Source organism: Capra hircus, chromosome 3 (genome assembly GCF_001704415.2).
Source record: "Capra hircus breed San Clemente chromosome 3, ASM170441v1, whole genome shotgun sequence".
Lineage (NCBI taxonomy): Eukaryota > Metazoa > Chordata > Mammalia > Artiodactyla > Bovidae > Capra > Capra hircus.
The window spans coordinates 2,479,486-2,502,364 of NC_030810.1; the positions used below are offsets into that span (position 1 = coordinate 2,479,486).

The 22,879-nt window shown below is 57.1% G+C and overlaps 1 protein-coding gene across 3 annotated transcripts in view; it reads left to right on the forward strand.

Moving 5' to 3' along the window:
- The window catches only part of HDAC4 (histone deacetylase 4), a 293,330-nt gene extending 276,651 nt beyond the window's left edge, over positions 1–16,679 (forward strand). For all 3 annotated transcript variants that reach the window (XM_018040130.1, XM_018040141.1, XM_018040136.1), the window contains exons 24-27: positions 966–1,099; positions 10,448–10,532; positions 11,449–11,590; positions 11,994–16,679. In XM_018040130.1, the coding sequence (XP_017895619.1) occupies positions 966–1,099; positions 10,448–10,532; positions 11,449–11,590; positions 11,994–12,033 (401 nt within the window). In that variant the 3' untranslated portion in view covers positions 12,034–16,679. The remainder of the gene's footprint in view (positions 1–965; positions 1,100–10,447; positions 10,533–11,448; positions 11,591–11,993) is intronic.

Here is a 22,879-nt window from a genome sequence, read left to right on the forward strand (position 1 = left end):
TTGTCAGGGGAGCCTGTCCCCCGCCCCCATGTGGGGAGAGCATGGTGCAGCGAAGAAGCAGCCCAGCCTCAGAACACAGCCTCGCAGAGCCCACCTGCCCGGCCGGGGGCCGAGAGGCTGAGTCCCGGGCAGACAGGGCACCAGCGGCCTCCACACCCAGTGCTTCCTGGGCCCCTCGCAGTCCCCCCCAAGCCAGCATTACTGTTGCCATCGGAGACGAGACCGAGGCTGGGGGCCCCCAGGGCCTCGCCGGCACCCACAGCTGCCCAGGGGCAGAGTCCAGCCTCGGGCCCGCTCTGCCGAGTGCCAGCCTCTGCGGACAGATGGGTCAGGCGGCCTGGCTCCCGAGGAGGGGCATTCCCGTCCCCGTGGGGAGGGCGCCGCGCTTCCCGTTCCCCGTGGGGAGGGCGCCGCGCTGCAGTGCAGGGACTGTGGCTGCTGAGGAAAGCCAGATGGGGACGCAGGAGGGCCCTGGAGGGGCACAGCGGAGACACGGCGGTGACACGGTGCGGGGGCCTGGCGGCGGCGCGCGCGTGTTGCCACACCTGTGCCCGGCACCCGGCCGACGGGAGCGCCCTGGGCTCTGGGACGGACGTGGCCGGGCCCCGGCAGCTGCCCTGCCCGCCACCCTCCGGCCTCCCAGCTTCTGTGGTTCTGCAGGCGAGATGGGGGCTCCCCCGGGGCTCCTCCCCGCCCCTGAACGAGATGATTTGCAGCATTATAAAATCAAAGCCCCGAAACCGTAATTCCTACTCCCACGGAGATCAAAAAGAATCCCAAGCCGAAACCCTCCAGTGAATTTATCACAAGCCAACCTGACTTCCATTAGGTGTCTCACTCGGAGTGCCAGCCTCGGGGCCTCGGTAAGGCAACGTGATGCGCCCCTGGCCACTTTGGTCTGCTGCCAGGCACCAGCACCGCGGCCTGGCCTCACCCGCCACTTGCCTCTCCCGTGTCCCCCGCAGGTTTCGGGTACCTGACGAAGCAGCTAATGGGCCTGGCCGGTGGCCGGGTTGTCCTGGCGCTAGAGGGGGGCCACGATCTCACAGCCATCTGCGACGCCTCGGAAGCCTGCGTCTCTGCTCTGCTGGGGAATGAGGTAGGAGGGCCCCGCCCTGCCCCACTGTCCCGCAGCCTGCACACCTGCCACTCGCATCCGAGAGGAGGCTTGCCCACCCGGCAGGACTGTCTGGTTGTGGCCAGAAGTGGGTGGGCAAAAGGACAGTTAGAAGCCATGTCCCCTGAGCAGATGGCTCAGCATCTGTGTTTTAAAGGCACCCGCCTCGATGCGGGGCTCGCACGGGATGCCTTTACCTGGTTTCCTCCTCGCAGGTGGTCGGTTCTCTGGGACGTCCTGAAGCAGGTCCTGGGGGAGGTGTCACCACGCCATCTCGGGGGCTGGGGCGTGGGCCTGGGTCCCTGTGGCTCTCACTGCTCTGACCCTCGGGCGATGCCCAGCGGGGATCAGAGGGAACCATGCAGGGTTCCATGGAGGGAGACCCGCTGGGAGGGAGCTTTCCAGGCTAAAATGCCATCAGGCCAGGACGCTCACGCCCACTGGCACTCCTGGTGGACAAAACTACCCGGCCGCCGGCAGGGCAGGACGGGGGTGGGGATACTGCCTGGGTCGGCTCTGAGAATCTGAAGTTCATGACGGAAACCCACTCTGTAGCTTCCACCTCGGATTTTGGAACCGTGCTCTCGCTGAAGCTTTAAATGCATCCACGGCCTTGGACACGAGGCCGCATCCCAGCCTCCTGACCCCATCAGGGAAGCGTGGGTGGTTCCCACGCCTGCCACACAGCTCTCTCTGGCTGCTTTTCCCATGGCATTGCCGGGAGGGGCCAAGGAAAGAGCCGCTGGTGTTTGGGCAGCAGGGCCAAGTGGCCCAGGTCACCAGCTGGCCCACGGCCGAGCAAGGCCCAGGGTCCACACTCCCCAGGCACAGAGGGTCTCGTGGGGGCCTTAGGGAGGTGCAGGCCCACCCGGCAATGTTTGGAGGCTGCTCCCCTCCCCAGGGCCTGTCAGACGAAATGGGGCTTCTCCACGTTCTCAGAGTGCGCAGACCCTCTCTCAGTAGGGTCAGGGTTATCTGGTGCCTCGTGAGGGTGCCTGAGCCCCGCCCCTGGACAGGTGTGTCCTTCCTGCAGTAGCAGCTCCCAACAGCCGGGCCCAGGGGCTCACAGGGGGCATCTGAGACTCCTGGCAGGGAGGGAAAGAGGCAGAATTGCAGGGCGGCTCCCTATAAGGCCTGCCTGCAGTGCTCCTTGGCCTGGACTTGTGCTCCACGGCCCGGGCTTATGCTCCACGGCCCAGGGTTGTGCTCCACGACCGGGGCTTGTGCTCCCTGGCCCAGGCACGTGCTCCCTGGCTGTCTGCTGGGACAGGCCACTGGCTGGCAACAGGGGTGGAGGTGGTAAGCTTGGGTGGGCAGTCACCGGGGCGGGCTCTGTTTTCTCCTGTCAACCTCTGCGTGTCCTGGATGGTGTCCATTGTAACCGAAGTCACACCTGGGTCCAGGGGCCTGCTGGAATCTCCCGCCTGGTCAGCTTGTTAGCAACATGTGTGAATGTTCTCTGGCAAACCCCCACCTGCTTTTGCTTTCCGAAGTGTGCAGAGCTCCCCACCTCTCTTCTCTCCCCGTAACGTGGTCTCCCCACCCCTTTTGCTGGGAGAAGGCAGCTGCCTTACATACTCAAGCCACCCTGAGGGCTTCTGATTCTGAGAGCCAGCTGTTCTAAAACAGCGGCAGAGAGCTCGGCTTTCAGCTCCGCTGCTTGTGCTTTCCGGACAAAGTGCTCCTTTGGTGAAACACATCAAAGAGCAGGAAGCCCTAGTTTTATCGAGGTCTCTTAAGAATCTTTTTAACGCCAGAAAGTTGGAGGGAGCCTCACCCCTCGGCCTTTGATGAGGCTGATGCCGGGCACGGGGACAGCTTGCTCCGGGGCTGGGGAAGCCGACTGTGCGCGGCCGGCGTTGCCCACCCGTGGGGGTCAGCAGAGGGGCACGCACGGGGCTGGGCCTGGAGGGCTGCCCCACCCCAACAGCCATCGTACCGACTACTGAACTGAAGCCGTGTGGATTGACCATTGGACGTGAGGCCGCCGCATTGACTAGTTTCAGCTTCACGCCATCTGCAGCCCTTGGGGATGGTGACAGTGAGATGTCACTTACGGGAGCTGGGTGGGTGGGGTGCCAAGCAGCTGCAGCCCAGGGCAGCCCAGGGCAGGTGGGGAGTCACTTCCCCTGTCACAGGTCGCCCCCAAGGGGAGGCTCCTTTGGGGCCCATTTTCTATTTAGCCGTGCGGCTTCTGGGGGTCCCATGGCACTGTCTCATTGAGCCCAAGTCCAAGAGCCCGCGCAGGAGGTGGTGGGGGATCAAGTGGCTGGCAGCCGCGGTAGTGTCCCTCCCTTGCCCCGCTGTGCTGCCTCGCCAGGGCACAGAGTGAGGCGGCCCCGGGGGGTTAGAAGCGGCGGGTGGACGCAGGAGATGCGGGGTTGACCGAGCCCGCTGTCAGCTCCCAGCCCGCCAGCTGCGGTTCACCTGTGCTCACCTCACCAAAGCGGCTGCACGCAGGCCGTGAGCATGGAGCAGGCTGTCCCCCAGTCATGTTTTGGGACATGGCTTACGCTGGGTCGGGGAGGTGGGCCGCGTGTCCGAGCTGTGCCTCCAGCGGGCCCGTCAGCTCCCAACCCTCCCCTGGAGAAGTGGCCCTGCACCCTCTGCGGGCAAGAGGGGACCCGCCCCGGAGCTCCTGGGCCTCCTGCTGTGGGGGAATGGGGACCTGAGCCCGAGGGTGTTACCGGAACCCACCTCAGGGGCCCCGGGAGCGTCCCGCCATCCTGGGTGCATGCCTTCCGCAGTCCTATCAATGGAGCCTCAGTCTTTTAACCTTTGTCCAAAGGAATTGTGGGTTTTTGGTGCCATGTGGTTCATTTTCGCTAGTGTTTAAAAACTGTTGAAAACCAGCCACGTCCTCCAAGCCTCTGCGCCGTCACCAGGAGGCTCAGGAAATACCATGTGGCTGGCCCCGGATAATCGCTGAGTCCGGCCCTGTCGCCAGATGCCGTCCACACGCTGAGGCCACAGAGCCTGAGCAGACAGACAGACGTGCAGGCCCTCCTGAGGGGGAGGGGACCCCACCCACAGCCCAGCCCCTCAAGGACCCCGAGGAGGGGATGGCCCAGGAGGGCTCAGCGCCTGCCCTGGCGGGAGCGTGCTTCCCTAAAGCCCCCGGAGGAGCTCGGCCAGCATGTGGAAACCGTAGTCAGAGGCGACCGCAGGTGGCCCCCGGCCCCTCCCCAGGGGAGCCAGCAGGGAGGCTGGGGCTGGGCCTGAGGGCGGAGGACTCGGGAGAGGAGGCCGACCAGAAACCCATCTCTGGAAGTGGTCCTGGAGAGGCCGAGAGAGGAGGGAGGATATGGGAGAGCAGGCTGGGGCGGCCCCCGGGCCCCCATGGCTGAGTCCTGCAGGGCCCTCTGCCCATGGGGAGAAGGGATTGAGATGGGGAGAGGGGGTCGCAGAGCCAGCCTTTGGGCAGGGGGTGGGGTGGGCCAGAGAGACCTGGGGGACGTCGTCTGTCTCCTTGGGAAGAACGCAGGGGCTGGGGCACCTGCCGGGGTGGCCGGGCGTCTGAACCTGGGCGCGGCCACGAGAGTCAGGACCGTCGCAGGCTGGGCGGATGGCGGGGCGGCTCCCGGACAGTGGGACGGGGCGTGAGCCCCTGAGGATGGGCCGGGGGCCTGGGCTCCGTCATCCCGTGCTCCCGGCAGGCCCAGAGATGCCCACCAAAGTGCGATTTCGTTTTCTGGAAGACACGCGCTGTGACCTGGGTTCGGCCAAGATTTCGTGAGGACCGTTTTCTCTGGTGCTGTAACCTCTCTGGTTTCTGCTCGCTCAGGGTGTGGTGTGAGCTCTTGTAAACTGCAGAGTAGAAAGCCACACCCACACCCACAACCAGGCGCTCTGCACAAGGGTTTTCTTGCGCACTTTCCCCGAGGCTGGCTTGTTAAAGGCCGAGCTTAGGACGAGCCTCCTTTCTGATTCAGTTGTGATGTGGAATACGCGCGAGGTGAACGTGCCCCGGGGCGGCCAGGGACTCCCATCTATCACTCAGACTCGGCGTCACCCACAGCCGGCCCTCTGTTCTCTTCCAAGTGAAAGTGAAGTCGCTCAGCCATGTCTGACACTTCGTGACGGTGTGGACCATAGTCCACCAGGCTCCTCCATCCATGGGATTCTCCAGGCAAGAATACTGGAGTGGGTTGCCGTTTCCTTCTCCAGGGGATCTTCCCGACCCAGGCATTGAACCCCAGTCTCCTGCATTGTAGGCAGACACTTTACCGTCTGAGCCCCCAGGGAAGTCCTCAAAGCCTCTCCAGCTTGGCTCCTTCCAGACACAGGCGGGCAAGTGAAGGCACACAGCCCAGCTCTCCGAGCTCGCACGGCCAAGCCAAGAGCAGGATGGTGGCCCCTGTTTGCTCTCCTCCTGGGGCCACCATACGCCTCCGTGTGCCTCAGAGCCCTCTGCCAAGCCCGATTCCCTGCTCCCAGTCGCACCTGCCCCCCAGGCCCTCCCCTGCTCAGCACAGCCTGACGCCTTCTCCCCTGCTTTCCCTGCGGCCCGCCGCCCTGGCCCCTACGTGAACATCACCCCTCACCCAGGCCAGTCCCACGGACGTGGGGCCCTGCTCTGTGAGGCCGGGCAGAGGTCTGTCTCTTTTGTTCCCTGATGTTTCCTAGGTTTGTAGGGTGGATAGTGGTTGGTTCTCCCTGGGCTGCTCAGTGATGTCTATTAAATGAAAAATAAGACCCCAAGTAATGAGAGATTTATGTATTTTAAGAGCTAGAGCCTCCCCCACTGCCCAGTCCTTGCGTGTAAAGTGGAGGCTAGACACATGCTAGGGGCAGACTGATGCCCAGAGCGGCTGGAGATGGGGAGCCGCCACAGAAATGGTGGTGGGGAGGCAGACGGCAATGTGGGCGCCAAGGTGCTCACCGGACGTGACCCGGGCAGGGGGTGCTGGAGGAGAGCCATGTAGCCCCCTGGAGGGTCAGCCCCCAGCCACGTCCGGGCCCCCTGGGGAGGTTAGACGTGGGGGTCCCCCCAGGACTGGGAGCAGCAGGACCCGGGTTGCATTTTAGAAAATTCCTGGCACCGTGCTCTGACACACCTCTCTGCCTTCAAGTGATAGGCATTTTATGGAATGAGTTATTTTCTAAAGACTGCTTTTTTCTTAAAAGGGATAAAATCCTAGCAAACTATCAGAGTTGTACTGCAACAATAAGGCCACAGCTGTTTATGCCATAATGAGGACCCCAAACCTGAAAGGCGTGCTTTCTGCTCCAGCTTCATACACACAGGGGACCCGGGCTCTGCCCTTGGTGGCCCACTGACGAAGGTGCTTAAGGACATTCCTGTCTTCACGGGGACCTGTAGGTGTTCCCAGAGGGGCTCCCCATCTGTATCTGCTCTCTGGCCCAGGACTCACCGGGTTGGCCCAGGTTGGGAATTACATCAGGATCCCACCCTGTGCGGTCAGCCATGGCCCTGCGTCCCTGAGGCAGATCCCAGTGGAAGGAGGGGTGGTCCCACGTCTACAAGGTGGCATCTGAGTGTTTGTCCCTCAGGCCCTCAGTAGTGGAGGACCAACCTCAGCAACATGGCATTTCATATTTGAACCTATAAGTCTGCAGGACAACACAGAACTCAGTTCAGCTGGGGGGTCACTTCCTCGTTCCTCAGAGGCTGAGCACCTTTTCACGGGTCTCTTGGCCACTCAACATTTCTTTTCCGGTTTTTTGCCCATTTTTCTATTAGACCATGTTTTTCCAATCAATTTTGGGGGGAGAATTGGTTGGATGGGTGGGTGGATGGATAGATGAACTGGTGGATGGATGGATGGTTTGGTGGATAGATGGATAGATGGATGGATGGATGGGTGGATGGATGAATAGATGGATTGGTGGATGGTTGGATGGACAGATGGGTGGATGGTTGGATGATAAGTGGATGACGGTGGGTGGTTGGATGGATGGATGGTGGATGGATGGGTGGGCAGATGGAGGGATGGATCAATGGATAGATGGTGGATGGTTGGATGGGTGGGTGGATGGATAGACAGATGGACTGATGGATGGATGGATGGATGGATGGATGGATAGATGAACTAATGAATGGATAGATGGATGGTGGATGGTTGGATGGATGGATGGGTGGGTGGATGGATAAATAGATGGATTGGTGGATGGATGGATGGACAGATGGGTGGATGGGTGGATAGATGAGTGGTTAGATGGACGGATGGGTACATGGATGGGTAAATTGATGGATTGGTGGATGGATGGATAGATGATCAATGGATGGATGATTTGGTGGATGGATGCATAGATGGGTGGATGGTTGGATGGATGGTAGATGGTTGGATGGGTAGGTGGATGGATAGACAGATGGATTGGGGGACAGTTGGACAGATGGGTGGACTGGTGGATGGATGGATGGGTGGGTGGTAGATGGGTGTATGGATGGATAAATGGATAGATGGTGGATGGTTAGATGGATGGATGCGTATGTGGATGGGTAGATGGATGGACTGATGGGTGGCTGGGTAGATGGATGGATAGGTGGATTGGTGGATGGTTGGATGGATGAGTGGTTGGATAGTTGGATAAGTGGATGGATGGTGGATGCTTGGATGGGTGCATGGATGGATAAATGGATAGATAGTAGATGGTTGAATGGATGGATAGATGGGTGGGTGGATGGATTGGTGGTTGGTTGGATGGATGAGTGTTTGGATAGATGGATGGATGGATGGATGATGGATGGTTGGACAGATGGATGGACTGGTGGATGGATGGATGGGTGGGTGGTGGATGGGTGTATGGATGGATAAATGGATAGATGGTGGATGGTTAGATGGATGGATGTGTATGGATGTGTATAGGTAGATGGATGGACTGATGGGTGGCTGGGTAGATGGATAGATAGGTGGATTGGTGGTTGGTTGGATGGATGAGTGGTTGGATAGATGGATGGATGGATGGATGATGGATGGTTGGAGGGATAGACAGACCGATGGACAGCTGGGAGTACCCTCTTTGTAAAAGTGAATGTAGGGTCAGAATAATCTGTTCCTTGACTGAAAGGGCTTTCCTGGGCCGTGGGTCTCCTTTGGGTGAAATTTTTAAGTGACCGATTTTGTCATTTATTTTTTATCCCTTCTTGAGTAAATTTTGAAAGATTACATTTTACCAGGAATTTTTTCTATCTCCGCCAATTTTTCCAAATTATCGACTGAAGTTGACAGCGTTCCTGTACCGTCTCTCATCTCTGCTATTCCTGTAGTCGTGGTGCTTATCCTAACATGCTTATCTGTGCTGCCTCTGATTTTCGTCACCAGCCCTACCAGAACTTAATTGTTCATTTCCGTTTTAAACGATAAAGTAATCATTTTAACATATTAAAAGTAAGACGAACCAGAAATCGCTGAAACTGAAATGGGATAGTTTAAAGTTAGCCAAATGGAACTTCTAAAAATGAAAGCGTATTAGCAGAAAATAGAAACTCGGTGAGGTCAGCTAGAGAGAAGACTAATAACCTGGAAGGGATGTGTGTGTGCTCAACTGTGTCTGACTCTGTGCCACCCCGTGGACCGTAGCCTGTCAGGCTTCTCTATCCATGGGATTCTCCAGGCACGAGTACTGGAATGGGTTGTCATTTCCTTCTCCATGGGATTTTCCCCACCCAGAAATCAAACCCTCATCTCCTGCCTTGGCAGGAGGATTCTTCACCACTGAGCCACCAAGGAATCCCACAACCTGGAAGCAACAACTGAAGGAATGGGGCTGAGCACAGCCCAGAGACAAGGGGTAGAAGGGGGCTTGTGTGTCTGTTCAGCGACCCCACCAGAGTGCGGGGTGGATGGCTGAAAGTGCCAGCGGCCCAGGATCTTCCGTGACTGATGGAGGCACCATTCTCAACTCTGGAAGGCAAGGGGGCCCAACCCAGAGAGTTTAAAAAAAAAGCTTGCATCCAAGCTCATCTGAGTGACTGCAGGACCACGAAGACAAACAGGAAGCTGTGAAAGTAGCCGGAGAGAGCAGACAAGCAACCCACAAGGAGCAGTGTGAGCCAGACACCAACCGCTTCACAGTGAAGGAAGCAGAAGACAGCGGGGCAAGGTCTTCCGTGTCGAGAGGAAGAGCCCACCAGCCCAGAGCCGCAGGCCCAGCGGGACTGTGGCCACGGGGCTGGGTTGGTGGGAAGAGAGAAATAACCTGGGAAAGCTTGACCCATGAGACCTTCTCCAAAGGAGACTCTGTAGGAGCTTCAGGCAGGACGACAGCTCAGGCAGCTGTCTGTTGAGCAAGACGGAGGCGTCAGTGCAGGAAAGCCCGAATCAACAGGAACTTCAGGAGACAGTAACAACGATGCCACGTCAGTGAAAGTCAAGAAGGAAGCAGAGTGAGGGCCGCGAGCCCTCAGTCAGGGGCGACGGGGAATTCGGCCGGGCCCTGGAGCAGGGGCTGCCTGTACCGCAAATAAACATGGGGGACGCTGGCTGCAGTGCACTTGTGAGGAGCAAGTACTTTGTGATTGGTTTAGCCCACGTGCTGGGCGGCTCTGTGGCAGACACCCGGCGTGCCCTGTGGCCGTCAGGCAGGTGGGCCGTGTGCGCCTCCCCACTCCACCTGCGGCAGGGACTTCAGGGAGGAGCTCGGAGCAGAGATGCTCACACCCTCTGTCTACCTTTTCTCTGATCATTGGAAGAAAACCCTGAAGGGCAGATGTGCTTGTCGCTCAGTTGTGTCTGACTCTTTGTGACGCCCTGGACCATAACCCGCCAGGCCCCTCTGTCCATGGGATTTCCCAGGCAAGAATACTGGACTGGGTTGCCATTTCCTCCTTCAAGGGATCTTCCTGACCCAGGGATCAAACCCACGTCTGCTGCTTGGCAGGCGGATTCTTTACCGCTGAGCCACCAGGGAGGCCCAAAGTGGGGATATTCAAGCCCTGTCTATAAAACCCTTGTTTACAAGTGTGATGAAACTGATGTTTCCAAAAAGTCATCATCCCTTTCCCTGACGCTGTGCCGTGCATCCAGCGGTGGAGCCCACGCTGCCGCCCCTCTGCGCCAGCTGCCTCTGGACACCAGCTAGTGTCCTGCCCACACGGGCACCCACGAACATACCCGAGAGCCTCCTAGGGGAAACACCTTAAGGAAAATAAGTCTACTTCTGTGAAAACATTTATGTAATGCCACAACCACCTCTGGCTTTTTCAAGCTGTCTTCTCTGTTAGCACGTGCACGTGAGGAAGACGCTGATCTGGACGTCCCATCCGAACACGCACGGGGATTCTATGATCCGGACGTCCCATCCGAACACGCACGGGGATTCTACTGACGGCCTCGAACTCACCGTGTATTCTTCTTTCGTCCCCAGCTCGATCCTCTCCCAGAAAAGGTCTTACAGCAGAGACCCAACGCCAACGCCGTGCGGTCGATGGAGAAGGTCATTGAAATCCACAGTAAGTGGCCTGGCCCAGGGCTCAGCAAGGAGACCCCCCCAAGGGAGGGGCCCGACTCCACAGCCCTTCTCCCACCCCCCATACCGCCCCCACCCCCTGCTTCTCTCTCACTGCCAGGCCCGCCTGTTGAAACCTGGCTTTCAGGGCAAATGTGATGAGCTGGTGACTCTCCTCTCACCCCGCTTAACGTCCCAGCAACCTGCCACAGCCAAGTCACCAGCTCTGCTTTGTGGGGCAGAAGAGCTGCGGTTCAGGGGGTGTGTGAGGTCCCTTCTCCAGGCTCCCCGCTGACAGGCTGGGACCCGCATGGAAGCCTGTGTCCTCAGGTCTGGCCTCTGCCCTTGGACCAGCAAACCCCACTCCATCAGTTCAGGGTACCCTTGGCCCAAAGACCAGCCCTGCCCCTCAGGCGACGGGGCCCAGGAGCCCAGGGGCGGCACACGGACTTCTGCCCCGCCTTCATCCTGGGTCTGCGGGGTGGCCCAGTCGCGAGTGTCCGTGTCAGTGGGCGGGACCCAGGGTCTCCTGCTGTGCACTGAGCTCCTGGCCTCCTGAATGAGGAGCCCTGAGGCCCAGGAGACACCAGGAGGCTGCCTGCACCCACCCCCATCATCTCGCGACTCCAGCAGGGAGTCAGGGAGTGCTCGGCCCAGCCGCCCCACCCTGAGGGAGGGGCCCTCCCGGGAGCCCACCCCCACCCAGGTGTCCTGCCCCTGAAGGGCCCAGTTCTCCTGGTCACGAGGAAGCTTTTCCAGACTGTCACCCTCTGTGAGTTTCTAACCAGGCCACCTTGTGGCTTCTGTCTCTGGAGAGCGCGGTGCTTTGGAGTCACCAGCGATGGGTGCTGCTGGAGCCCCGTGGGCCCAAGCACAGGGTTGGGGTCCCGTATCTGAGCAGTCACCCGCCCCTTCCGCAGGCCAGTACTGGCGCTCCCTGCAGCGGCTCGCCTCCACCGCCGGCTACTCCCTGGTCGAGGCCCAGAAGTGTGAGAACGAGGAAGCCGAGACTGTCACTGCCATGGCCTCGCTGTCTGTGGCCGTGAAGGCCCCTGAGAAGAGGTGAGCACGGGCACTGGCCGGCCGTGGGTGCTGCCGCCATCTGTGGGTGCCCCGGGTCTTTGCTCCCGGGTGTATTGGGGGCACATGCACGCTCAGCAGGGCGGGGAGTGGGTGAGCTCAGCAGGGCCTCACCCTGGCCCCAGGGCAGACTGCACCACACCTCTTTCCAGAAGCAAGAGCCTGAGAAACACTTGAAGGGCGGCTGGGCCAGAAGAAACACTTCCCTAGGGGAAGAGTGGGGGTCGCTGGGAGTTGAGGGGGCGGGGTAGCTAGGAGATGGGGGTGGAGGTGGCTCGGGGTTGGGGGCGGGGATGCCTCGGAGTTGGGGGGCAGAGATAGCTAGGAACCTCGCACACCCACCCTCTCCTCTGTTGCCACCCCGCCCGCCCGCCCGCCCCAGCAGACCCGACGAGGAGCCCATGGAAGAGGAGCCGCCTCTGTAGCCGCTCCCGCAGCTGCGGGTCTCTTGTTTGTCTGTCTCCGTCTTGAAGCTCCGCCGAGAAAAGTTGCTGCCGCCCTGCGTCCTGCCGGCCTCCTCCGAGCCCGCGGGCGCGGCGGGGCGAGCCGCAGCCGGCGGCCCTCTGCCTGCCGGACCCGGGCAGACGCCGGGACGCGCCGACACACGGACGTGCGGGAGCGGGCGCTCCGGGCCCCGCAGGGCAGCCGCGGAGGGAGGGAGCCCGCGGGGGCTCGGGGCAGAGCCGCCTGCCGAGCGAGCCGACCCGAGGAAAAGAAAATGAAAATCAAAGATCTCACGACACAAAACAAACTTGATTAAAACTGGTGCTTACGGTTTGGTGATTCCCCACAATTCCACAGTCTCCGTGTAAACCACTCAACTCATCCTGTAGCTTATTTCTTTTTCAGAGAAGAGTCAGCCGCTCCGGCGCTGGCCTGCCCCTGCGCACCCCGTGTGTGCGGTGGGGCTGGGACACGGAGCCGGCGAGCGTTTAAGGGAAAAAAAAAAAAAAACTGGACAAAAGCAGAAATGTGAGCCCGTGCGGCTTTGGTTTCTCAAAGCCGACGGAAGATGCGCGTTTGTGCCTTTTTTTTTACTGCTCTGATGGATTTTTGTGGCTGGGTTTTCCGAAGTCCGAGGAACAATGCCTTAAGAGAAATAAACAGCAGGAGTCGGTGGGACCGCTCCCTGTGGCCGGTGGGGCCGGAGGCCGGCTCGCACTGGCCTGGCGCTTCACAAGTGGTCCCCACCACGGCCAGCAGCTCTGGAGGGCTGAGGTCCTGCCACCCTGTTTCGCTTTATTGCTGTTGAAGAAAAATGGAGGTAGTTCCAAAATAGTGGCAAATACTGTTGGGGGTTTCGAAGTCCAACAAATTTTAAATGAATCCAAAGTGTTCTTTTTCTCGTACATCATATAACAATTGAGCATCTCCATTTGGTTGTGAAGCATGTCCTAGGCACACTTTCAGTGTTACGATCGGAATGCTTTTTATTAAAAGCAAGTAGCATGAAGTATTGCTTAAAATTTTAGGTATAAATAAATATATATATGTATAATATATATTCCAATGTATTCCAAGCTAAGAAACTTGATTCTTATGAAATCTTGATAAAATATTTATAATGCATTTATAGAAAAAGTATATATATATAAAATAAATGCAGATTGTAAAGGTCCCTGGCGAATGAACGGCTTGTGACTCAGCTCTCAAGGTGCTTGTGGAAAGGGATCTAGTTTGAAGCTCATGTTATTTCTGAACTCCAGATTGGAGAGCTTTCAATCACAGGTTCGCCATGGGACACCTGCCCTGCAAGATTGTACCTTCATCTTAATTATTTTCTGACCTGACCCCCCTCCCCACTCCAAGCCTCCATGCACATGTGTACCTGATAAGTTTTTATAGCAAAGGATATCAATTTGCTGTTGATTTTGTATGAATTTTTTCACAAAAAGATCCGGAATAAGCATTGTTTTGTGAATTTTACATTTTTTCTCACCATTTAGCAGTTTTCTGAATGGTAATAACGTCAACCTTTTTCCTTTCTAAACTTTTGCTTGTACATTTTTTTAACTTTGGAAGGTATTTTTTTTATTATTATTATTTTCATTTTGTTTATTTTTGTACAGTGAGCACAGAGTTTATTTTCAGAGTGAGCGCGGAGCGTGCAGTGGGGTCTGAGGTCTGCCCACCTGGGCCCGCCTGTGGCTGCACACAGAGCGTGGAGCCTTCCTTTGCTGCCCGTGCTTTCTGGGCAGGGGGCACCCTCGCAGCGCTGAGCTGAGGGGCTTGCCAGCCACCATGGGCCATCAGTATCCATGAAATTCACGTGTAGACGTCTCTGACCACGTGGTCAGGATAGCATTTTTCACTTGGCTTTTCCAAAGAGCTTGTAAACTTGTCGGCCACGCGTGGGGCCAGGGGGCCTGTGCACCCTCCCCAGGCTCTTCTGCGGCAGCCACGTGGCAGGGCCCTGGCTGGGAGCAGTAGGCCTGAACTTTGAAGCCTGTGGCCACGGAGAGCCTGGACCCTTGCTGCCTGGTGACCCCGTGGGGACAGCAGACTCCCCATCAGGACGTCTATCCTTGGCTCTTTTTTTTCTCTTTGACAGTAACTGAAAAGGATCAGTTTTTAGTGGTAACTCATTTTCCAGCCCTCGAAGCCACCAGTTTCATTCCAGAGTGTGCATCGGGTTCTGACGAGGAAGTGCAGACACAGCTTGCCATGGGCAGGGAACCCCAGCCAAGTCTCAAGTCTGGTGACATTTACAGGGTAGCTTCTGGAAGAGACTCTGACGCAGCCAGACTTGGGACCAAAGGAGCCCAGATTCTTGGACCGGCTTGGTCATCGGGTCGCTATTGGTCACACTCAGGACAGTGGTCAAGAATAGGACAGGAAGGTCTTGGGCCATGCCTGGTGTCCCCTCTCCTCCTGGCCCCTTGCCCTGAGGCCCAGGTTGGTGGGGGAGTTGGAGGCACCCAACCCCCAACAGTGGAGGCAGGCCCCAGCCAGTCATGTCTGCTGGCCTCCTGGGACCCCCCCTGCCACCTGCCCACTTCCTGCCAGCCGTGGCTCCTGGGGAGAAACATCACCTGACATTTTTCCAGGTGATGGGATAACAGGTGACCTTGGTGGCCAAGTTCCTGTTGGAAGGGTTTGCTTCTGATCTCGTCCAACAGAGACCTCCTCTGCAGAAGGCCCGACGGGGGCCGTTTTCATTTGCCAGCTCACTCCAGCTTCACAAGCGTGCTTAAAGCAGTACCGTGTAGCCTTTTGTTTTCTTTGAAGACACACTCAGCCCTTCTCCACAGCCAGCCGTCCGGGGCAGAGGGCGGCGGGGCCACCCGGAGCTCCCACCGCCTCAGGGAGGGCACCCACACCTTCCCGCTGTGGTCTCTGGACCTCTAGCCTTTTTGTTCCTTTTCAGAGGCCTTGGGGGCACTGGCCGGGGGTCAGCAAGTGAGCACTTTATACCCCTTCGCAGGAAACCCCGTGATGCCGCGCGACTCGTGGTGTCCCCCTGCCCTTCGGGCCTTCCAGCTGCGCCTCAGGGCGCCCGAGCCCCACCAGCAGGCGGCCGTCCCCCGGCCGCCCCCCGGCCGCCTGGGACTAGCCGCCCCTCCGGTTCCGAAGGGCCTCTTTGTCAAAGCGTTTGGGTTTTTCTTGACTTCCTTTCCAAGTTTGTTTCCAGAGGAAGGACCGTTTTGTCCTGGTTCTGACGCGAAAGCAAGTCTGATTTTTGCAGCACTAAGCAATGGAGTTTCTTGTTTTTAATTTTCGATCGGAACATTCCTCCTTTCCTGGTCACAGCCACACGCTCATTCCATTCTTTTTGTAGACTTTCGGGCCCACGTGTTTTACGGGCATTGATACGTATATAAATATATATATAAACACATATGAGTATATTTTTTTAAGTTTCCTACACCTGGAGGTTGCATGGGCTGTACGAGCGGCATGTCTTTATATTGTATATGGATTTTGCACGCAAACGCGGCAGCTTGGGGAAGAAGAGAAATGCCTTTCTGTTCCCCTCCCATGACATTTGCAGACAACAGAAGATGGGGATTTTTTTTTTTTTTCTGTAAAACGAAACCTTGAAGGAGAGTGGGGGAGGGGGGAACGTTTGCGTCTTATTGAACTTATTCTTAAGAAATTGTACTTTTTATTGTAAGAAAAAATAAAAGGACTACTTAAACATTTGTCATATTAAGAAAAAGTTTATCTAGCACTTGTGGCATACCAATAATAGAGTTTATTGTATTTATGTGGAGACAGTGTTTTAGGGAGCTTATGCGGAGGTCGAGGCGGACCACCCGTCTCCCGCAGCTGCTCTGGAGGAACTTGTCCCGTTGGGTTTCTTCCCTGGTCCCCCTCCCCGGGGAAGCCGCGGCCCCCGCGGCCCTTTCCGCACAGCCTGGCCCGCTTTTCCTGACTTCCGGGTGATGTTCGGCTAGGATTTCACCCGACATTCAGCAGTCACGAATTGTGCTGCACTGAGGTTTAAAATCATGCTTTGCATTGAAAGGACACCATTTCTTCCTTGTAATGAATCAGAGCTTTCACAGCTGAGCTCACTTTGTGTCTTTGACATGATTATAAGCCTCCTATTGAAGGAAAAAGAAAGCAGACATTTTCTGTTTGTGGTTTTTTTTTTTTCCAATCTTTTTGGTGTGTGTGCTCCACAGTGGAGGCGCTATTTTCCAATTTATGAGAATGACAAACATACTATCATGTGTCTGTATAAGAGGGGGGTTGACCCTGTTCACCCAAGAGCTCCTCACGGTCTGTCGCAGAAAACGCGGTGGGGACGTGTTCCCGTCCCCGCCCACGCCCATTTCCGGCTCCTGCGGGCGCCAGGCGGGCGGCAGAGACCCGTCTCCTCTGTAACATCGCATCCGTTCTCTCTTGATTGTCTGGACCTTCCCGGGGTCCTTTCCCTTTCTCAGTGGAGTTGGAGATTCTGTCCTTGGTTTTCTCATTCTTGTTTCATTCTGTGTGGGGGGGTTTGCACCAACTGCGGTGTCCTCCCCCGACGGCCGGCTCCACTTCACCGGAGTCCAGTATTTGTACCTCATCATGCGACTTGTCACTCTTGTGGTGTAAATAAAGAGCATTAATTGCCCTCCAACCCGTGGTTTCTGCCGTGTGCTCTCATGCTCGCCGGTTCCACGCCGAGTCCCTGCAGGGGGCGGTGGGGGCAGGGAGTCACCTGGGCACCAGCCCATCAGCAGCCCTCCCACCTTCCACCGGTACAGACAGCCCACAGATGTATCTTCACTTAAATGTCCAGTAATTCTATCTATTTTCTCCCCAAAATCCTGGTCTGGAAACAGCCTTGGAAAGGATCGAGGCTGAAGGGAAAGGACCAGAGGCCTGGCCTCTCTGGAGCTCGACACTATACCTGAGGCTGTGAGCCTGCAAACACGGCCACCTCCACGTGGCACCGCACCTCCCCGCCCGTTGCACCCTTCCCAGGCGCTCGCATCCAGTGACGTAACGGGGGGAGGGGGGGAGGGTCCAGTCCCATGGGCCCAGACAGAACAACTCAGGGGCACCTCAGCGAGACCTATGGAGTACAGCCACCTCCAGACACAAGCAGAGCTGACCCAGGCGAGAACCTAGGAGCTGGAGTCACTGAGCTGGGGGGAGGGGGGATATTTGTTATACAGCATCATTGCAGCAATAGCTGACTGATGCAGACAGTGTAAAGAGAGAGGAGGCTCCAGTGTAACCTGAGTCTTTTCATGCTTTGCTGGTATTTATGAAGACATATTTATTAATTTATGCAAAATGAGAGGATCTTATTCCAATAGGAATTCTCTTTTCCAAACAGACTCAAATGTAAAGAAGCCTTGAAAGAGTGTGTCCTTTCCAAGCTCTAGGCAAGGAGATTTGTGAGGGCAGCTTTTCTTCAGGTTTATTTTTGCACTGTAGGTTTTTTGTGACATCTTTTGGATAATTTTTATCTGAAAATTATTTTTTAATGTGTGTTATAAAGCAGTGTTGTTTTTATTTTTTTAACCTTTTTGAAGTGTGAAATACCGCAACCACATTGAGCAGAGAAAATAACACGTGTGCGTGCCCATCCTTCAGGGTGAGCACACAGCCACACTTTGCTGTGAGCGTTGTGGTAAATAGATGCGGAGGACGTGGGTCAGCTCTGTCCTCTTCCCTTCCTCCCTCCCTGGGTAAACGCTGCCCTGGAATCGGTGTGTGGACCTCGTGTCCATGTTTTTGCGTCTTTACTGCATAATTTTATCTCCATAGAAGTGGAAGTTTGTGCGAAGTTGCCAGAATTTTCTGTAAATGCCTTTTTCATCCACGGTGTGTAACTGGGCTCACCTTATGGGCTTCCCTGATAGCTCAGTTGGTAAAGAATCCGCCTGCAGTGCAGGAGGCCCCAGTTCAATTCCTGGGTGGGGAAGATCCCCTGGAGAAGGGAAAGGCTACCCACTCCAGTATTCTGGCCTGGAGAGTCCCATGGGTAGTCCATGGGGTCGCAGAGAGCCGGACATGACTGAGTGACTTTCACTCTCGCTTTCTCTTTCTACCCCTGCGTGCGCCTCTAGGGACTCATTGCAAGGCTGCATGCTCGTGCGCTGAGTGGCTGTCCCCACACGCACAGCCCAGCCCTCCTGACTTAGGCACGTAGCACTCACCGCGTGGTCTCCCCCACACATCACACTGCCCTGGGTGTCACGGGGGCTCCCTCTCCAGGGGAGTTGCTGGCCCTGCAAGGTGTCAGCTCTTGTTAAATCAGAATGGTCACTCCGCAGAGCGGTTCACCGACTTTCGCCTCCACCAGCACTGACTGGATCGGGAGTCTGGCCGGATACAGAGCAGCAGAAAGAGGGGTCCTGAGACGATACGAGTCCCGAGGTATTCTTCCTGCAAACACCCCACATCTGTGGGCACTGCGCCTCTCCCCACAGACAGGGCGGCTTTGAAGCAAATCCCAGCAGCACATCACCCACCCGCAAATACTTCCGTAGACATCCCTGGAAGATAAGGACTCTTCACAAACATGGCACAATACCACATCATGCTTGAAAAACAGACAGTTCCTTCACATTGTCCAGTAACCAGCCAAAGCTGAGGTCTCATTTTTCATCCTGTTTCCTTGCTTGCTTTTCGCAGTTGGTTACAGTGCCTACAGGGAAAAAATAAGCCCTGGAAGGTGACACTTAAAAAAGGAAGAAGTTTCCCATTCGTATCTCAGTGATACTAGATATTTCAACTGAAACTGAAAGGGTAATATTACATGGTTTAACTCAATATGTAAGACTCGGAGTTTAATTTTAAAATGCACTTCAGATTTCTGTTCAAAATACACCCTTAGTGGGCTTAAACTATTGTCTTGGTTTGAATGTAAAAGTACCAACATGTTTTATTTCTCCGCCAGTAGCGTGAGCTCCAGTTTGGAAAACGGGGATGAAAAGTGTGCATTTTGATTCGTGCACGAAAAGTGTTGGGATTCGTGCACGAAACTAAAGCAGTGGCGCATCCCCAGGGTCTGAGGCCACTTAAAACCCCTTGATCTGGTGCTGAGTGTGTAAAAACAGGTTCTCCTCACCCGCTGCTCATGGTTCAGGCCCTGCAGCAACTCCGCCAAAGTTTAAGCCCCCCGTCCTTGGAGGGGGTAGTGTGGTCACACCCATTCGCCCTCGCGGAAACAAAGGCTCAGAAAGTCTAAGTGCTTTGCCCGAGTTTTCACATCAGGCATAGGGTCCTAGGTGCAGGGCAGTCCCCTTGCTGAGCCTCTCGTTTGAATCCCTGTCTTCTGTCCCCCCGGGCCACACTCTGACGCACAGGCCACGGCTGACAGGAGAGGGTGAGGACCCACGGGGACCGATGCCTGTGGTGTCCGGACCAGGGCTGGTCCCCTCCGCATGAGGACACGTGGGGCCGGTCCTAGGGGCGCCCTGTACACGGCCCGATGTAGAGTGAGCTGGGCAACGCCACCCCCACCCCAGGGAGGGATGAGCTTCTGGGCTGCTCCCCTCCCCACCCAGCCATCCTCCCTGAGATGGGTCCAGCCTCCCAGCTGCATTCAGACCAGGTGCCCCAAGCCCTGGCCCCTGTGTGGCATTGACACTCAGATCTCAGCGCCGCCAGGAGGCCCAGGCACTGCTGGGGGCTCAGGCTGTCCCTCCCAGAGGCCCCACACATGGAGTCCCTACCCAGCTTCCCGTGCAGGCCAGCTGCGGGCAAAGCCCACCCTCCCTCCAGGAGAGCGTCCCTCCAGGCCTCGCCCTTCCCAGATCCCTTGCCCGAAGGGGCAGAGGAGGCTTGGAACTGTGGTGTGACCTTTGACCCCATGGGACCGCAGTTTTCTCCATAAAAGGAACAGGTGGGCACGTGGCCCCTCAAGTCCTCAGCTGTCCCCACAGTCAAGCGGAGCCTCTAAACACAGGAGTAGCAACTGGATCGTTCCAGCCGCTGCTCCCGGGGCTGAACTTGTGCCCCTGTAAACGCTTCCCTGCAGCATTTTCCTAGGGGCAGCGTTGCTGGTGTGACTTCAGGTCAAGATTTGAACAGAAATTAGATGGGGTGGAGGGGATTGTATGCAAATGATGCCCTCAGCTCAGTTCTGGGAGGGTGTGAGGACCGAGCTCCTCCCTGGCCAAGCCAGGGTGGGGAATGGTCAGGGCTGCAGACAGACCTGTTTGCAGATGGCTGAAGCTCAACCTGGTAATTCCACTCCAGGAATTGGTCCCAGGGACAGAAATCTAATCACAGAAAGCGTTTTCTGTGCAGAGATGCTCACTTCAGCATTATTCAGTGGAAAGCTGGAAACACCTGGAAATATGAATGTTTAACAGTCGGGAGGGGGCGGGTGCCAGGTTGCTGGGCACGTGGGTTGCTGGGCACATGGGTGTTGGCACCCCTCTGAGGCTGGGCTGACCGACACCGTTGCTCACCACATGGAGCACATTTTTCAGGGCCAGAGGGTGGACGAAGCACCATATTCAGTGTCGACCTGATGAAGAAACCCAAGCTGGGACTTTGAACCTGGCGTCCAAACAGCATGGGGAGGGGCCGTCACAGCACACTGAGGGCAGTTCTCCTTTCCTTCTGTCATAGAAGGAAGTATACAAGCTCCGAGTTCATCCCATTTACATTCATGAACAACGACCCTAAAGCCATTGTCGACTTAAAAAATATACACGCAGTGTGAAAATTGGGGTTAAGGTTCACTTGGGCAGAGTGAGGACCGCGGCCCGGGAGACAGCACCTCTGATGGCTCTGAGAGGCTGCTCCAGACGAGGAGGGGAGGTCAGCGTGTGTGGTTTTGGTGATGGGAGCACACGCAATCGAGCACGTGCTTCTTTGCCGAAGGTTACTCCTGGTCGTGAGGAGCAGATGTGATCGTGAAGGGTTTCGGTGCGTTTTCTGCATTTCTAGGTGTAAGGAGCTGCAAGAATTGGGCTGGTCAAACCAGCTCCTGAAAATACCGATCTGAAGACCCGTTCTGCCTGTGTTCCCAGAGTACAGAGGCCTCGTTTCTGCTCTGCACCCTGACCTCCTTTCAGGGGGCGGTTGAAGGTCAGTGGCTACAGAAGTGCCTGATTTAATCCTCGTAGGGGTAGATGGCCAGTGTCCATTGGAATTGACAACATGTTTCCAGCTTCTGTCCCACAGAGCCGTTTCCTTATGGCGTCTGTTAGCTGTCCTGGAGGAAAACCAAAAGTGCAGGGAAAGTGGTTTCTAGCATGTTCCCCAAGCTCCGCCCCAGCCCAGAAGGGCATTCCTGCCTCACCTCCTGTGTGCTGAAGGCCTTGGAGGTTCCCCCCTGGGGCACAGCCCCTGAAGAAGCCCACTGCTGGGGGCGGGAGGTGGGGGGAGATGGTGCAGGACACCCAACGCAAGGCGAAGGCCCAGGGGAGGCAGCTGAGCTGTCATGCAGGACCGCTAGGAGGACCACCTGAGCACCCCCCGGCCTCCGAGGGCTGCCGTCAGCCCCGTGACCGCCCCACTGCAGTGTCGGCTTAAGAATAAGCACAGCCTGAATACTGAGCGTGCCCGCACCGTCACGTCCAACTCCTGTGGCCCCGTGGACCAGCCCGCCAGGCTCCTCTGTGCGTGGGGTTCTCCAGGCAAGAGCACTGGAGTGGGCTGCGTTTCCTCCTCCAGGGGACCCTCCCAGTGCAGGAATCGAGCTCACGTCTGCTGAGTCTCCTGCACTAGCAGGCGGGCTCTCTAGCCCTGAGCCACCGGGGAAGCAGTTCGTTGGCTGGGGAGTTTTAGGACTTCAGGCCTGGGAGGCAGCATCTCGAGTGACACTGAGAAAACTCTTCCGAGGAGGATGGGGCGGGAGGGGGCGGTGGCGTTGGGTCACACAGAAGTGTGCAACAGGGGGCAGGGGCTCTGAACATCGAAAGACGAGCGCTAATTAGGAGAAACCAGATATCTCAGGTTAGGGAGCTTAGCACTTTCCTATGCATGGGAAGACGCGAGAGCCTGGGCTCACTGAGCTCATCCCTTTCTTGCTCGTCTCAGCTGCCTGGGGCCAGCATCCTGCGATTTGAGTTTCACATCCTTCGTTTCTCGCTCACTGGTCGCACGTGGCAGGCTCAGAAAGTCACATCTGAAGGGCCGAGTGGCTGCTGGCTGAGACGCCCTTGTTTACTGAAATGGCAGGAGACACTCCATTCCTCAGTCCTCCCCTTGTCCCTAGCTGCTCCACGTGCTTACAGGAGTGAACCTGGTTCTTGGAGGGGAGAGGGCACAAGTGCCCCTGGACCCTGAACAGTGGAAGGTCCAGCCCTCAGCCCTCAGCCCAGACCCAAGATCATCAGGGGCCCACGGAGGGCAGTCCCTCACCCAGGGCCCAGCAGGGTGAAAAACCATCCATCCCTAGAGCTGCAGCAAAGCTGAGGCCTTTGCTGAGACCTCATCGCAGCTCAGCATCTCCCGCTGCCCAGCCCTGCCCCCACCCCTGGCCTTTCTGCGGGCAGATCCCCGTGGCGCCCAGCAGGCCGGCTTCCTGGGGAAGCAGCGTAGCTGCTACCACACTGCAAGGAATGTGCTCTAGGAAGGTGAAAGTGGGGCAAACGCCTGTCTTGGAGCAGAGCAGAGAGAGCCTCCCTGAGGCCGGAAGGACAGAAGCGCCCCCATACCCACCCCACAGCCACGGGTAAGGAGGCGCCCCGGCCGCAGAGGCGGGCGGGTGAGGGGATGGACAGGGAGGTGCCCAGCTCCTCCCTGGGCAGCACCCTGCTTGCTCGCCAGCTGCCTGAGCCGAGGGGCCTCCCGTGTCCTGTCCAGGTGCCCACGGCCCGTGAAACAGTGAGGGGCCTGCCTGGGGGCCCGGCTGGCCGTCCCTGA